The following is a 15,813-nucleotide window of genomic DNA, read 5'->3' on the forward strand; positions in this document are numbered from 1 at the left end:
TGTTGAATAACAATGATAAGTTGTTCACAATTTTACCTGAAAGATTGGAAATAATTTTGCAAGAATGTATTCATGAAGATCGATGTGAGTTTTTACCTAAAAGACAGTTGAAAATTAATGGTAGAACTGTGTCAGATGCAGCACCATATGATGAATGACTGAGAACAATTAATCAACGAAATGGCTTGCCTCCAGAAGTTATGGGTGCTCCATTACTGGAAGTTTTCAAGAAGAGACTGGGCAGCCACTTATCTGGAATGGTATAGGACTGAAAGAGGAGAATATTTCTAGCTCGGTGTTGAAATGAGAGATCTTTGGTGGTCCAGTTGTTTTATCTGAGGTTGGCTGTTTTCTTGGAGACTTTTCATTATCCAGACTAGGTAACATTATCAATGCATCCCTGTTTCAGGATCTGTTGCCACAGGAGATTGGACTATAAAACCTCCAAGGCCTCTTCCAATTCCATCAATCTATATTCCGTGTTCTATTTTGGAATATTTGGATAACATAACGAAAAACAAGCATCATTGATTTTTTTTAAATGCAGAGAATGCTTTTTTAATTTGGACTTTTTAAAAAGAAGATATGAAGTTTGAGGAGAATTTTATAAAATGGGTGAAATTTATACTTCATCACATATAATCATTAATGAAGAATTGAACTAAACCACATCAGACAAAAAAGGAACGCAATGGTTGCCCATTGATTCCGCCTTTGTTGATTTTAATCCTTCAAATATTAATTTAGAAATATAAAATAAATCATAGTTTGGAACGCTGACAATAAAATGAGAGGATTATGGGAGTAAAGATTAAGAATGAGCCACACATGACTTGATTTTAATTTGGAAGAACCTTTAAGGGAAATTGAACTTTTAATGAATAAATGAAAAGATTTTGGATTAGTAGGTTTAAGTTAATAAATGACTAAGATATTAACAAAAATGTGAAGTCATAAAACCAAACGGAACTGAATAAAATGAATAAAACAAGTTTCAGAATTAAGAAGAAGGCAAAATATTTGGATATCATTTTGACTAATACGAATGTATTTCAAAACAATTTAGTTAAGAATGGAATGAAGTTAAAAAATATGTCAATACAATTGTCATTGTTTGGGAGAATTTCTGTGGCTAAGATGAATGTTTTACTCAGAATGTTATTTTTGTTTCAGTCAGCACCTGTTTTGAGAACTGATGTACTATTTAAATAATGGCAGGATATATCTAAATTTTATGGCAAAGGAAAAAACAGGGCAATATACTAGAAGCTGCAAAAGAAAAAGAAGGGTTGGTCTTACTAGGTTTGAAATTATATTTTTCTGCTTGCTATTTAGTTTGGATGAAAAGGTGAGTTTTGTTAAGAAATAGAAGGTTATTGGATTTAAAACATCTAAGATTTGGATAGCATGGATAGATCTATGGGATGATAAAGCTCAAGTGAATGAAGACTTTAAAAAAATCATTATATTAGGCTGGCTATTCTTAAAGTAGGGAATAAATACAAACTCAGGTGTTGCCAAAAACACCTTTACAGCTTTCAGCCCAAGTACTTTACAGGTAGTCCTCGGCTTACAACCACAATTAAGCCCAAAATTTCTGTTGTTAAGTGAAACATTTGTTCAGTGAGTTTTGCCAAATTTTACAACCTTTCTTGCCTCAGTTGTTAAGTGAATCACTGCAGTTGATAAGTTAGTAACCGGGTTGTTAAGTGAATCTGCCTTCCCCATTGACTTTGCTTGTCAGAAGGTCGCAATAGGGGATCACGTGACCCTGCAATTGTCATAAATATGAGACAATGGCCAAGAGTCTGAATTTTGATCACATGATCGTGGGGATGCTGCAACGGTTGTAAGTGTGAAAAATGGTCATAAGTCACATTTTTCAGTGCCATTGTAACTTTGAATGGTCACTAAATGAATTGTAAGTAGAGGTCTACCTGTAGAGATGATGATGATAAGTCAACATAAATGGCTCACCTACTGAGATACGTTCGAAATGTTCAAAGAGACACTTGTTTGGCAGGCTGAGGCAAAGAGGCAGTCCCGGAATCAGTGAAATCTGGGGGCTGAGCAGGGGACAGAATATATCTGCCCTCAGTGTAGAAGGGATTGCCACTCTTGAATTGGCCTTTTTAGTCACACTAGATGCTGTTTTAGGACCTCTTTCCAGAGCACGATACCATAGTCTCTTGAGACTGAAGGATGCCAATGACTTGACTGAGATATATTCTCAGTTTTGCAGAGGAGCCACAACTCTAAAACCACAAGGCATTTTGGTTTTATTAAAACCCTATGTCTGGTCTGATATCAATTTTGGTGGCTGAGTATGAAACAGGACATGGAAGGTTACATGGCTAATGGCCCTATATGTGCAGTGGCAAAAGAGATGGTGTGCAAGCCACAGGAGCTACTACAGCAGGTGGCTAACTTCTCAGCATCCTGGAAAGAAATTGTTGAGCTACCTGAAAGCTCTGGGAACACTGTGATTTGGGTTACCACCGACCTTTTTTTCCCTAAACTAGTACATTTTTAGCATGCCCAAAGATCACCTCTGCACGAACCCTGGCAAAACTGTTTGTGAAACACATTTATTGTTTACATGGGGCTCCCGAGAGAATTATCTCCAATCAAGGTAGGTTAAATGAGGACCCAGTTTGTGGGGGCAATAAGCTGACTTTGTATAAATATACAAAAGTATGAAGGCTATTGCTTAACGCACTGTAAGCCGCCCTGAGTCTCCGGAGAAGGGCGGCATATAAATCAAATTAAAAAAAAAAAATAAAATAAAAAAAAAGGAGCACAATTCACCTCTCAATTCTGGCAAGAGTTCTTGAAATTACTAGGGACTAGCCAAGGTCTGGATGGAGTCACTGAAGCAGTCGGCGTGATCTTAAATGGTCTCCGGGGGATGGTAGAGGACAGGAAGGTTGACGATGAGGTCACGATGGGTTGGACACAACTTCACAACTAACAACAACAACAACACCCAAGGTCTTACCTCTTTGCATCATTCTCAGACCAATGGTGCCTATGAATGTACCAATGGTGTATTGGAACAGTACCTGAGATATTGTGCCAATTATCAGCAGAATAACTGGGCACAGCTGTTCCCATTTGCAAGTGTATAACAATGCAGTACATAGCAGCATGGGCTTTGTCCCTTTCCAAGTTGCAACCAGCATTGACTTTGTAGGCATGCCAGAACTCCCAGAGGAGGCACCTACATCCCTCTATCTAACAGAGCGGGTGAAACAACAATAGCAAACCACATGGCCAATGTTTCGGCAGGCACTAGATGAGGTCAGAGAAACATATCAGAAACATGCTGACAAAAAGTGGACACTGCAGAAAAAAATCACAGAGCTTGATGTTTATTTGTCTACCAAGTATCTGCAGTTTAAACAACCTTCAAAAAAGTTGGTAGGTCCTTTCCCCATTGTAAGTATGATTAACCCAGTGACTGTTGAACTTAAATTACCAAAGGACCAGTGGTGAAATCTAAAATTTGTTACTACCGGTTCTGTGGGCGTGGCTTGGTGTGGGAGGGTAATGTGACTGGATGGGCGTGGCCAATTTTTTTTTCTTTTAAAACCATTTTTTCTACAACCTCTTCGGCGAAGAGGTTGTAAAAAACTGCTTTCAAAAGGCTCTGACGATCCCAGCTGAGTTGCCTGATCGTCAGAGGGTTTTTTAAAAACCCTCTGACGATCAAGGCAACTCAGCTGGGATCGTCAGAGCCATTTAAAAGAAAAAAAAGCCTCTGATGATCGTGCGGCTCAGCTGGGCTTGGGGGGGGAGGGCAGGGATTTTTGCTACCGGTTCTCCGAACCACCCGCCTCCATCGCTACCGGATCAGTCGATCCGGTCCGAACTGGGAGCATTTCACCCCTGCAAAGGACCTTATGGTCTTCCACTGCAGTCTACTTAAATTAGCCAAAACCTCTCCTTGCAGAAGCCCCTCCTCCTCCTGATCTCATAGAAGGCGAGCAACATTTTGAAGTTAAGGAAATTTTGGACTCACATTTCCATAGGACCAATACCTGGTCTCACAGAGGCATTTCCCCACCTCTGAAACTGAATTGGTGGCCGCTCAACATGTGCGGGCTTCTTAAGCTCTTACATAAATTTCATGCCCAGTATCCTGATAAACCTCATTAAATTATTAACCCTTCTCTTCTCTTCTCTTCTCTTCTCTTCTCTTTTCTTTTCTTTTCTTTTCTTTTCTTTTCTTTTCTTTTCTTTTTTTCTTTTCTTTTCTTTTCTTTTCTTTTCTTTTCTTTTCTTTTCTTTTCTTTTCTTTTCTTTTCATTTCTGGGACTAATGCCTTTTCCCTAGGAGAGCAGAATGTCAACTGCCATTTTATGCCTGCTTGTGCTTCACTGCTATGCGGTGACAGGCTGTCATGAACTTTTCGGAGGGGGAATGAAGGGAAGAATGCTTGGGGAAATGAAAGTAAATGCTGTATTTCCTCAAGATGCTGCCTCAAGGCCACCCAGCTGAAGGAAAAAAAGGGGCTTGCATACCAAACTATTCTTGGACTGACCATTAGGAAAACATTTTGCCTGAATCTGATTGGTTACACTGTGGTGGGCAATGAGAGATAGTTAAAGGAGGGAAAAGAGCCTTGGTAGTATAGGGGTTTAAGGCACCCTGTTATTAAGCTTATTAAGACCAGCTGCCTGCAATTATTGCAGGGTTCGAATCTCGCCAAGGCTCAAGGTCGACTCAGCCTTCCATCCTTTCTAAGGTAGGTGAAATGAGGACCCAGTTTGTGGGGCAATAAGCTGACTTTGTATAAATATACAAAAGGATGAAGGCTATTGCTGAGCACATTGTAAGCCGCCCTGAGTCTTCGGAGAAGGGCGGCATATAAATCAAATTTTTTTTTTAAAAAAAGGAGAATTTAAGAGATTTTGGCGCATGATTTTCAGTTCTGGCTTTGCACTACTGCAACACACTTGATCTCTAATAAACTCTACCTTTCTCAACAAATGGAGCCAAGGATAATTTCTGTTTAGAGATCTAAGTTGTGGCAGGTCCCATAGATTTTGTCAACTGTTTTGTTATCTACATTTAACAGAAAGGTTTAAAGTGAATAAAAGATGTTATGGTTTTGAACAAGGTAAGACTGATTTGAAATAGAATTGTGTATTAATGATGAAGATATTTCAGCTAAAATGTATAAATTTTTACTGACAGAAGAAAAGCAAGTGAAAGAATATACAGTTAGTTCTCAATTTACAGGTAGTTCGTTTAGTGACCATTCAGTTACAACACCACTGAAAAAAGTGACATGACTGTTTTTCCACACTTATGACCATTGCAGCATCCCTATGGTCACACACAGGGGTGAAATGCTCTGAAGTCTGCTACCGGTTCGCTTCGCTACTGGTTCACTTCGCGCACATGCGCACTGCAGGTGCTACCACGCAACGCTGAAGAAGGAGGATTAAGAAGCCTTTTCTGAGTCTGCAAAGATAAGTAGAACAGCTGGGGGGGAAACAGCTGTGTCACACGATTTAGATTCATTAGAAAACAGGATTTCCTGCTTTCTAGCGAATTTAAATCGTGCGGCACAGCTGATTGTTGGAAATACCGGTTCGCCTGAACTGGTAGCATTTTTTTTACTACCGGTTCATGCAAACCAATAGCATTTCACCCCTGGTCACATGATCAAAATTGAGACGTTTGGCAACTGACTCATATTTATGACAGTTGCAGTGTCACATGATCCCCTTTTGTGACCTTCTGACAAGTAAAGTCAATGAGGAAGCCGGATTCACTTAACCGTGTTACTAACTTATCAACTGCAGTGACTCACTTAGCAACAAAGGTTGTAAAATGGGGCAAAACTAACTTAAATGTCTCACTTAGCAACAGAAATTTTGGGCTCAATTGTAGTCGTAAGTCAAGGACTACCTGTATGATAAAATGTGCTAAAATCTTTGGCTATAATATACAAATAGACTAATGGGAAAATGTGTGATTGAAGGGCTTGACATTTACATTATGTTCTAGCCTTAAAGGGAATTTTTATAAAATGATGTATTGTTGACATTTGTGGTCAGAGAAATAGTCTAGAATGTACAAAAGTATTTTGAATCTTTGTTGGAAATGTGAACATGAAAAAAAAAGCAACATTTTGGATACAAATACATGCATCAATTTAAAAATTTTTAAAGGCTAAATAAAGTACTACTGAAACCAGAAACTTTGGGTCTCTGACAAGCCACTAGAAAAAAGTCACAGGACTTTGTTTTTAAAATGATGATTGCAGTGAGACTATGACATGTTTAAAAGTGACAAGACTCGACGCAACCTTCGACAGTTGGTGAAGATGATGGAATTTGCTGAGATGACTAAATTACTGGTTTGATTACAAAAAAAAAAACCCAAAACAATATCTACACTTCTGATTGCTTGGAAATCCCTTATAGACTTTTTGCACGAAACAGAAAAAAAAAAAGCCCGACTTGTGATTTTGAACATTAGGGGGAAAAAAAGAAGAATAGAAAAAAGGAAGGGTTTGTCATCATAAATTTTGTGCTCCTACTTATATTTGCTGCAAAGGAAATTGGAAGCTTCTTGCTATTTGTTTTACAAACCTACAATCCTTCCTCCCTCCCTCCCTCCCTCCCTCCCATGGTTTTAATATCTTTTGTAAACTTTCAATTAAAAAAATATACAAAAAATTTATTCCAACCTTGCCATGTCCGCCAAGAGTTTCCCAGCAACCTGTTTCAGAGTGATTCCCTCCATTAGGGAGAATTGAGCTTGGAGGACCATCTACAGGGCTGTGGTGAGGAATTTTCATTCTGCAGATAGTCCTTGATTTAAGACCATTTGTTTAATAACTGTTCAAAGTTACGTACTTGTACTTATGACTGTTGTACCACCCTTGAAGTCAATTTGGGCACCTGGCAAACAGTCGCATTCACGACCAATTCCAGCGTCCTGCAATCATGTGATTGAGATTTGCAACCTTTTTTTTTTTTTTGCCAATTTTTACCGAAAAATAGCATTAGCACTTAGGCTTATACATCGCTTCACAGCCCTCTCTGAGCGGTTTATAAGAGTCGGCCATCTGGGTCCTCATTTTACCCACCTCGGAAGGATGGAAGGCTGAGTCAACCTTGAGCCAGACAGGATCGAACTGCTGGCAGTGGGAATGAAGGATCAACCAGCAATACTACATTCTAAACCTCTGTGCCACCATGGCAGAAAATGCCTTGGGGAAAGCTGGATTTGCTTAACAACTGCTATAAAAATTGTCATAAAATTGGGTGCAGCTCACCATGACCTCCGATGAAAAATCTGGTTTGAATTGTGGTCATAAATCAAGGACTACTGTTTGGTGGATAAGGTTGCTCAAATACGCTTGGAAGTGGGCTGTGGCTGGGAGATCCAAATGAGTTTCCTGAGGCTTGTGAGGTTATCTAGATGAGTTCAGTCCTGTGACACCTGAGGATGTGGACAAAATCCTCCAATACATGAGTCCACCCACCTGTCTAGCGACCAGGGCTTGGGTCCATGCAGTGATATCAGCACAGGGAGTCAAGCTATTCTCCAAAGCACCTGAGGGCAGGACAAGAAGCAATGGGTGGAAACTAATCAAGGAGAGAAGCAACCTAGAACTAAGGAGAAAATTCCTGACACTTAGAACAATGAATCAGTGGAACAACTGGCCTCCAGAAGTTGTGACTGCTCCAACACTGGAAGTTTTTAAGAAGATGTTGGATAACCATTTGTCTGAAGTGGTGTAGGCTTTCCTGCCTAAGCAGGGGGATGGATTAGAAGACCTCCAAGGTCCCCTCCAATTCTGCTATTCTATTCTATTTGAAGGAAGGAACACTGTTCTTTCTGCCTTTGAAGAGGAAGTAGTGTGCCTCTTCCTCAAGAGAAGTTTTGTGTTTGCATTTTAACTTTTTAAAAATACAATAAAAATAGAATAAGAAAAAAAAGAGGCTATTGCTAGACAATCTACCCCTCCACCCCAATTCTGGATAAGTATTGGCCAATTTCCAAACTTCCCTTTTTGGGAAAAGTGGTGGAGAAGACGGTTGGCTAGAAGTTGCAGAGGATCTTGGAGGAAAGGGATTGTCTAGATCTGTTACTGTTAAATAGATTTACAGAGGTTGAGTTCGTTAATGATGCTTGGTGGAACTGGGATGGAGATGGCGCATTCATCCTCGTGCTCTTTCCTCTCTCTGGTTTTCAATACCATGGACCATGGGATCCTCATGGACTGGATAGGGGGGTTGGAGAGGGAGGCTCTGCGTTGTAGTGTTTTGCCTCCTTCCTCGGTGATCCGTCTCGGTCTCCTCTCAATTGGCAGGAGAAGACAGACCATTTCCATGGCCCCCTCCCTTTGTAGGGTGCCTCAGGGTTCCATGCTTTCTTCCCCTTTGTTTAACATCTAATGGAACTGCTGGATGAGGCAATCTGTCAGTATGCTAATGATACCCAGTTGTACATTACAACCCTGAATTGGGCAGGTGAGACTGTTGATGTACTAATATCTGGAGGCTGGTTGGGTCTGGATGGGGCAGAAGTGTCATGGGTCCACCCCTGGGCCCCTCTCCAGATGCAGGTTCAGAGGAGGAGGGTGAGTTTGAGTCAGCAGAGGGAAGTGAGGAGCCAGCTGTTGGTCAGGATTGGGGTTTGGAGAGTGCTAGCCTGAGGCCATTGGACGAGTGGCAGGCTGAGGCTGAGGGAGATGAGCAGCAGCTGCAGCAAATTGGCCAGGAGACTCCAGGTAAGGAGCAGGAGCAGCTGCCACCCATTAGCAATGAAGAGGAGGTGGTGTCCACACCTCACCCTGATCCAAGGACAGGTAGAGAAGAGAGGAGACAGGCACAAAGCTGGTCAGCTAGACTACTCGCGAGGAGGCAACCTCGCCTCTCATGAAGGGCTGCACCGTCGTTGCCTACTTAATCTCGCCCTGAGGACTTGAGCATTCCTGGAGCAATGTGCTCAGTTCTGTGCCTTGTGTGCTCATGCCACATGTCCTGACCCACTTGACTCATGGATTGCTTTCCTGGACTTCGTGTGTGCCCATTGGACTTGGTTACCCAGTGACTCTTGCCATGCTGAGCTCAGAGCCCAGACCTGTGCAATGGGCGTGCTTTCAGAGGATCTGTTTGCAGGGCTTGAATAAACACCTCTAGACTTTTGCTGTATGTACGTGTGTGGGGGAGGTGAGCGGGGCAGCACAAGAACAATGTTTGGGCCAATCCTGAGAAGACTGAGTGGCAGTGGCTATTTTGCCCTCTGGGCTGGGGACATCTCCACGGCTGGCCTTGGGTGGGGTTGCCCTTCTCCACTCAAACTACTGTAATGCACTACCTGAAGGTCTTATAGGTTTCTCATATCCTACTTGAAGGGCAACTGTGGGCAGGCAGGTATTTGTACAGGTTCATCTTGTGTAATCATCGGGCCAGTTCCTTGACCAGGAAGCCCTTCAGATGGTCACTCAGGCCCTGATCACCTCAAGGCTGGACTACAGCAATATGGTCTATGTGCGCCTTCAAAACCATCCAGAAGCTGCAGCTGGTACAAAATTCGGTGTTATGAATCCCTCCAGCTACGTGAGCTGCAGATCTTGCCAGTTGGCCTCTGGGTGCCATTCAAGTTATTATTACCTATAAAGATTTTCATGACCTAGAGCCCACTTGGTTGAGGGACTGCCTGTCTCCAATTGTTTCAGCTTACTTGGCATATCTGGCTTCCACTCAGTGCTGCCATCTTGTCCTCTGAAGCATTTCTTCATCAGCCCCCCCCCCCTGGAATAGCACATTCCACCCCCCCCCCCCAAGATATTGCCTGGATGATATCCATCTCTTAGGCTTTTGGAGAACCTTTAAGACCTGGCTCTGTTCCCAGGCTTGGGCTTAATGTGCTTGTTATATATTTGTCGTATTTTTGTGTTGCTTTATAGCTGTTTTGGTCAGGGCTGTCCCTTTCTGTGGGTTCTAACTGTTTTACTGTTTGGGAGTTTTGCAAGCCTTCCAGAGTTTTCACCACAAATATAATGACTAAATTAAATTAAAATGTGCCTAACCATTATGGTGCCAAAGTGATGAAGTGCGCCCTGTGATGTGTTAATGCAAATACCGTCCCTCTGAATTTGTTTTGTGATGTTCCAGGCAAAACAGAAAGGGTGAAGCTGGGATTGTGACACTGTGAGACATACTTTATCAGACTTCCCAACCCTGCCAACCTCACAGAGACACCCATGGGAAAACTGGAGATTGCTGGGAATATGAAAGACAGAACAACTAATTTAAGCTTCTGGTGTAATGAAGCTCATTCACAGAGCTTATGTATTAGTATAAATGTCTGTTCCACAAAATTGCATAGGAGGAGCCCCACAAGGCTGCAACCAACAGCTCACCTCCACTTAATAAAGGTCTTCAAAAGGCTTCGAGTAATTAAACATTAAATAATCCATGTAATAGAAATCATAACTACGCTGCCTTTGAGAAGGAGAAAGCTGTGTAAAATATTGTTGCGTGATCTGAGTGGTTGTCCTCTCTTCATTGGAATGTCTATCTTTAAACCTAGGAAAAGTCAAGTTTTGGGGAGCATTTATCAAATGGAGGAAAAAGTTAGCATCTTCTTCCATTGTTTCAAATTTCCCAATGAAGTCATAGTCTACTAAGCAAGGACTACAGAGCCTGTTGATGTGATCCCAGTGGATGTCCATGCCGACCGGCCGATGCACATCGAGAAGATACTGAATGAACTCTTTGAACTCTACCCCAGAGCCTGTCCTCAGAGCCTCCTTGGTGGCATTGGGGCGATACTTTGAAATAATGGGCCTGCCGAAGACGGGATGGTAATAATTGTTTGGATGCTCAAACTTGTCTCGAAATGCCGACACTAACTTCTCAAAAGGTTCGCGAACAAAGAGCATCTTAGTGTAAGTACTGAGCCTGTAGTTGATCCCTTTGTGATCAAAACCATCCAGCTTCTTCAAGTAATTCCCATAATGGACAGTATTGTGCTGAATAACCCTGGTTGAGGAGGCCAGTCCATTGAGAACCATGAGTACTCTCTTCCAGTTGGAGCAGCCGGCTTTAGGGACTTCACAATATAAAATTCGATATTTATCTTCAACAAATATCCTGGACACATGATAAGGGGTGATTACTCTTTTGTTGTTGCTCTTGTACTTGGAGCATGTCTCTCTCATGATGCGTTTTCTCTCTCTTTGGACCTCATAGAGGTTTCTCCATCTCAGCTCGTCCTTCGCCTCAGCTTTCAGGATGGGCAGGCTGAGGAAGGAGCCATTAACTGCAATCCGGAGGGGGCTGCTTTTCAGGACAAATTTCCTCCTTCGTTGATAGGCCCTGGCAGAATTAGAAGCTGAACTTTTCCGTTGTCGGTCTCGAATCCCCGCTAAGGCCTTCCGGGCTTGGCCTGAGCTTCGGTGCTTCACAGACTCATCTTGCACGGGATGTAATGAGGCCCTCTGGTTTCCCAACGGAAAGGTAGCGCCTCCATTTGCCTGTGTTTTCCCGCCCTGATCATTGCTTGACGCGCCTTCCTAATGGAAGAAGAGAACCAAGGCATTACTCAATGAAGGCAGCATTCATCACAGCTGGCAGAGTTTAATGATGCCAGTCATATCTACCGTTTTAGCTCAGCCAAACTTTGGCACGCCGTGCACTGCTTTACACACCACACTGAGGCTGAGGTGATGGTTTTTTTACTTCCTACTTTTGAATGTGTCGCTATTAATCTGAACATCAATTCTAGAGCTAAACCTGAGAAGGAAACCTGCAAGGAAACAGGATTCATATTTTCAAAGCTTAGTGTCTATGAAGATTCTCAGTCATCCAGGTCAAAAGTGGTTTTTATTTTTGAAAAGAGGCAATTTATGTTAACAATGAGCAGCCCTCTCCCAACAGAGGGGGAGGGATAAGACCACCATCTACCCCCAATTTACAATGCAGCCCTTTTGGCTGTTCCAAGAAGATCCCACACCTGAGTCAGGTGACCCTGAGGGCACAGATAAAGCCCCAAGTAACCACAATGGCTCCCAGAGAGCGTTAAGACCAGTTGACTGAAAACACAATTTTCCCATCCCCCCCATCCTGTCAGAACCTATCATTCCCCCTCCCATCAACTAATCTCAACGGTCAATAACTGTCCTTCCATCTCTCACAGCATCACAAAGCACCAAACTTTGTGTGTGAGCACGAAGAAGATGCTAGCGCTCGTGCACGAAGCTCCATTTGCACAAATGGAGCTCTGTGTGCGAGTGCAAGTGCCCTCCACTCTCACGAGTGGAGCGTTGCACGTGAGTGCAAGCACCTACACTTTCATGAGTGGCGCTTCAAGCATGCGTGCACGTGCTTGCTAGCCACTCATGCAAGTGGAACTTCAAGCATGGCAATCTCTCCTGCGGCCAGGTTTTGAATAGGCTGCAGCCTGTTAGTTGGGGGCCCCTCCCACAGTTCAGAGGGTGGGAACCCCTGAGCTAGGCTACTCACGAGGAAGCAACCTGGCCTCTCATGAAGGGCTGCGCTGGGGTCGCCTGCTTAATCCCGCCCTGAGGACTTGAGTGTTGCTGGAGCAACCTGTCCATTTTTGTGCCTTGTGTGCTTGTGCTGTGTATCCTGGTCTGTTTAACTCCTGGACTGCTTTCCTGGACTTCCTGCGTGCCTCTTTGGACTCAGTTACCCAGTGACTCTTGCTGTGCTCAGCTCGGAATCTGAACCTGTGCAATGGGGCTGCTCTCGGAGGACCTTTTTTTTTGCGGGGGCGGGGGGGAGGTTTGTATACACCTGTATAACTCCTACTGTATGAGAGTGGGTGTGTCTGTGTGTGTGTGAGTGAGTGAGTGAGGGGAGTGGGGCAGCACAAAGTGTGAGGAGAAGAACTGGCAGGGACATCTAGAGGGGAATGGGACAACTTGCCACAGCCAACTCATCACAGTCAACTTGTTACGGGTCAATATAACAATTCTATTTATTTAAAATAAATAAAAAATATTAAAATTTTTGCCATCCACATTTTATTCTGTCACTTCTTTTTGCATCCTTTCTTTAATGATTCTATTCCACCATTTCTTTGATGTTAGCGGGCCATTTCTTGTCCCGCAGCAAGTCAAGATAGGGACCATGATTGTGTGATTGAACTACTAGCCCTTTTCTACATGTAATGCACAGATTATTTGATTGTACGGCCAGTGTGAGAAAAATAAGAATTATTCCTGTAAAAACATAACCTGAGTTACGCCATTTTAAAATCATGTTAAGGCTTTGTTTTACCTTGTATAACCTGATTATATAATTTAGCTGACATTTAAGAACATGAGAAAGGAAGTGTGTAATTCCTGTGTTTTTTAGAGGATGTTTATCTTGCAGGAAATATGCTCTTGGGTTAACTTGCCCTCATTAATTAAAGGAAGTACGCAATTGATGTTTTTGAGGGGTATTTCTGTTGGGAATTGGGGAATTTTCAGGGTGGATTATGTACTACATATGTTATATAAGATGTTATGTAAGATCTGAAACTGATTCCCAAGATACTTTATTGACGTGTATTCTGATGTTCCTGAAGACTATAAAAACTCGTGTAAATTGTTTTATTTCCGTCTTTCTCTACTCCAGAGAGAAGGGCCCTTTGCAAAGTAAATAAAAACTCTGTCCCAGGATTATTTTAGTCTCTGTCTCTTTTTTTAAAACGGTAATGGGATTTATCTGTCGACCACAGCCAGAGTTGCCAGCTTGATTTTTTTTCATTCCTCCCTCCTCTCTCCCCCAGGACAGCCCCAGAACATCTGTACTTGTCCTGGACAGTCTTGTCAAAACTCTGTCCGGTCTCTGTTAATTAAAGAATGGTTGTGTTTGCACAACACATTGGACCAGCCTCAAATGGGATAATTTGTAGGTGAGTATGTTGTGAGAAACAAGCAATCAACTTTGCACATTTTGCAATTGAGATAATCACATCAAGTTGTCACAAGAGTCTTTTGCTTGGTTATGATGTTCTTGTTGGTTATTTGGGTTTACTGTACAATTAGTGTCACAAGCAGTGGGTCAAGCGACTCACTATTGAACAAAAAAGATTTATTGAGCTATTGGATTGACATGGCTGCATAATTCACAAAAATGCAACTCTGCGGCATGCAGCAACAAAAACTGAGTATAACAATTTCCATTTCTTTCAGACATAGGGTTGAATTATGGTATGTCAAGTTTGTTTCTGAATTTCTCAGTTGTGTGAATAACGCAAACTACTATAATATGTGCCAACTTGAGGATGCTTTTAGGAGTAAAATGTGTCTATATTTTGACGCTGATTTCTCCAGCCATATTCATTTTTCCTTGCAATTTAAAATTTAACAAGGTTTCTGGAATACACATACATTTCTGTTCATAATTTTCACAAGTTTGCTTGTGTATGCTTATACACATATCTACACTTGGAATATACATCCAATTTTGGTCACCACAAAATAAAAAAGATGTTGAGACTCTGGAAAATGTGCAGAGAAGAGCAACCAAGATGATTAGGGGGCTGGAGGCTGAAACCTATGAAGAATGGCTGCAGGAATTGGGTATGTCTAGTCTAGTGAAAAGAAGGCCCACGGGAGACATGATAGCAGTGTTCCAGTATTTGGGGGACTGCCACAAAGAAGAGTAGGATTTCCCAAAGGACCAGAAGGCAGGACAAGAAACAATGGATGGAAACTAACCAAGGAGAGAAGCTAAGGAGAAATTTCCTAATGGTGAGGACAATTAACCAGTGGAACGGCTTGTCTCCAGAACTTGTGGGTGCTCCATCATTGGAGGTTTTTAAGAGGAGACTGGACAGCCACTTGTCTAAAATGGTATAGGATCTCCAGCTCAAGCAGGGGGTTGGACTAGAAGACCTCCAAGGTCCCTTCCAACTCTGTTATTCAATTTGATATGTATATCTGTCTGTCTCTGATATAGTGATGGATCTAACCCAATAACTCCCGAGACAGAGTAATGTCTTCAAGGAATTCTTTTTTTGCAGGCCTGGATTGTTTCTAGGCCCATTCCTCTAACAGTAACTGACCTTTTGTCCTTCTCTTGCAGATACACATCTGGAACTACTGGATGGTCTCGTGGTGGGACCTCTTATACCCAGGGGGAGGAGTCGGAGGTAAGGTGGAGTGATGGGATATGTGGTTGTGTTAACCCTTGCAGGACTATGAGGGGATGTGATATGAATGGGTTAGACATTTAACCTGACAGTCTCTCCGTCTGGTTATCTAACTTTTAATGAATTGCATTGCAAAATTCTGAAAAAAAAATGCAAAATTGGATTGCTAGCTGATTAGAACAATTGATGGCAACCTGTGGCACTTCATATTTACCAGGTTTGCATTTCTGATGTGCATCTCCCTGCTGCCCCTGGCAATTCCCCTCACCCCAGCAAATACCGGCAGTGGGGTGGGGGCTCAGCTCTCCCTTGCAATTATGTCAATAAGAGGGGGGAGGAGGGGCTTTGGATTATTCCAGCTGATTCCCAAAGGCAGGCCTTGATTTCCCTGCCCCTCTTCAGCAGAGCCCTTGTTGACTGCAAAGCGACAGCAGGGGGAGCCTTATCCCCAACTTCTTTTCCATTCAGAATGAATTGGGCCATCCGAAGGAGTTTCTGATTAGCCAGGCTGGGTGCAAAACATGGTTATGTGGAATATTTCTTGTGCATTCGGTTTATTCAGCCTAGGCAACTTCAAAAAAGAAAAAAAAGAAAAAAGGTGTATTTCAAAAAGTGCATTTGGTTTATTAGATCATTTATTGATCTAATAAATCGAGAGGTGGCAATGAGGGA

General features: G+C 42.4%; 1 protein-coding gene across 1 annotated transcript in view; it reads right to left on the minus strand.

Moving 5' to 3' along the window:
- Positions 1-10,399: 10,399 nt before the first annotated feature.
- Positions 10,400-15,813, minus strand: part of CHST8 (carbohydrate sulfotransferase 8) — a 265,315-nt gene continuing 259,901 nt past the window's right edge. Inside the window, exon 3 of the mRNA XM_070952985.1 lies at positions 10,400-11,548. Coding sequence (XP_070809086.1) covers positions 10,400-11,548 — 1,149 coding nt within the window. The remainder of the gene's footprint in view (positions 11,549-15,813) is intronic.

The sequence above is a fragment of the Pituophis catenifer genome, unplaced genomic scaffold (genome assembly GCF_029215685.1).
Source record: "Pituophis catenifer annectens isolate HBS135680 unplaced genomic scaffold, rPitCat1.0.hap2 SCAF_13, whole genome shotgun sequence".
NCBI classification, from domain to species: Eukaryota; Metazoa; Chordata; class Lepidosauria; order Squamata; family Colubridae; genus Pituophis; species Pituophis catenifer.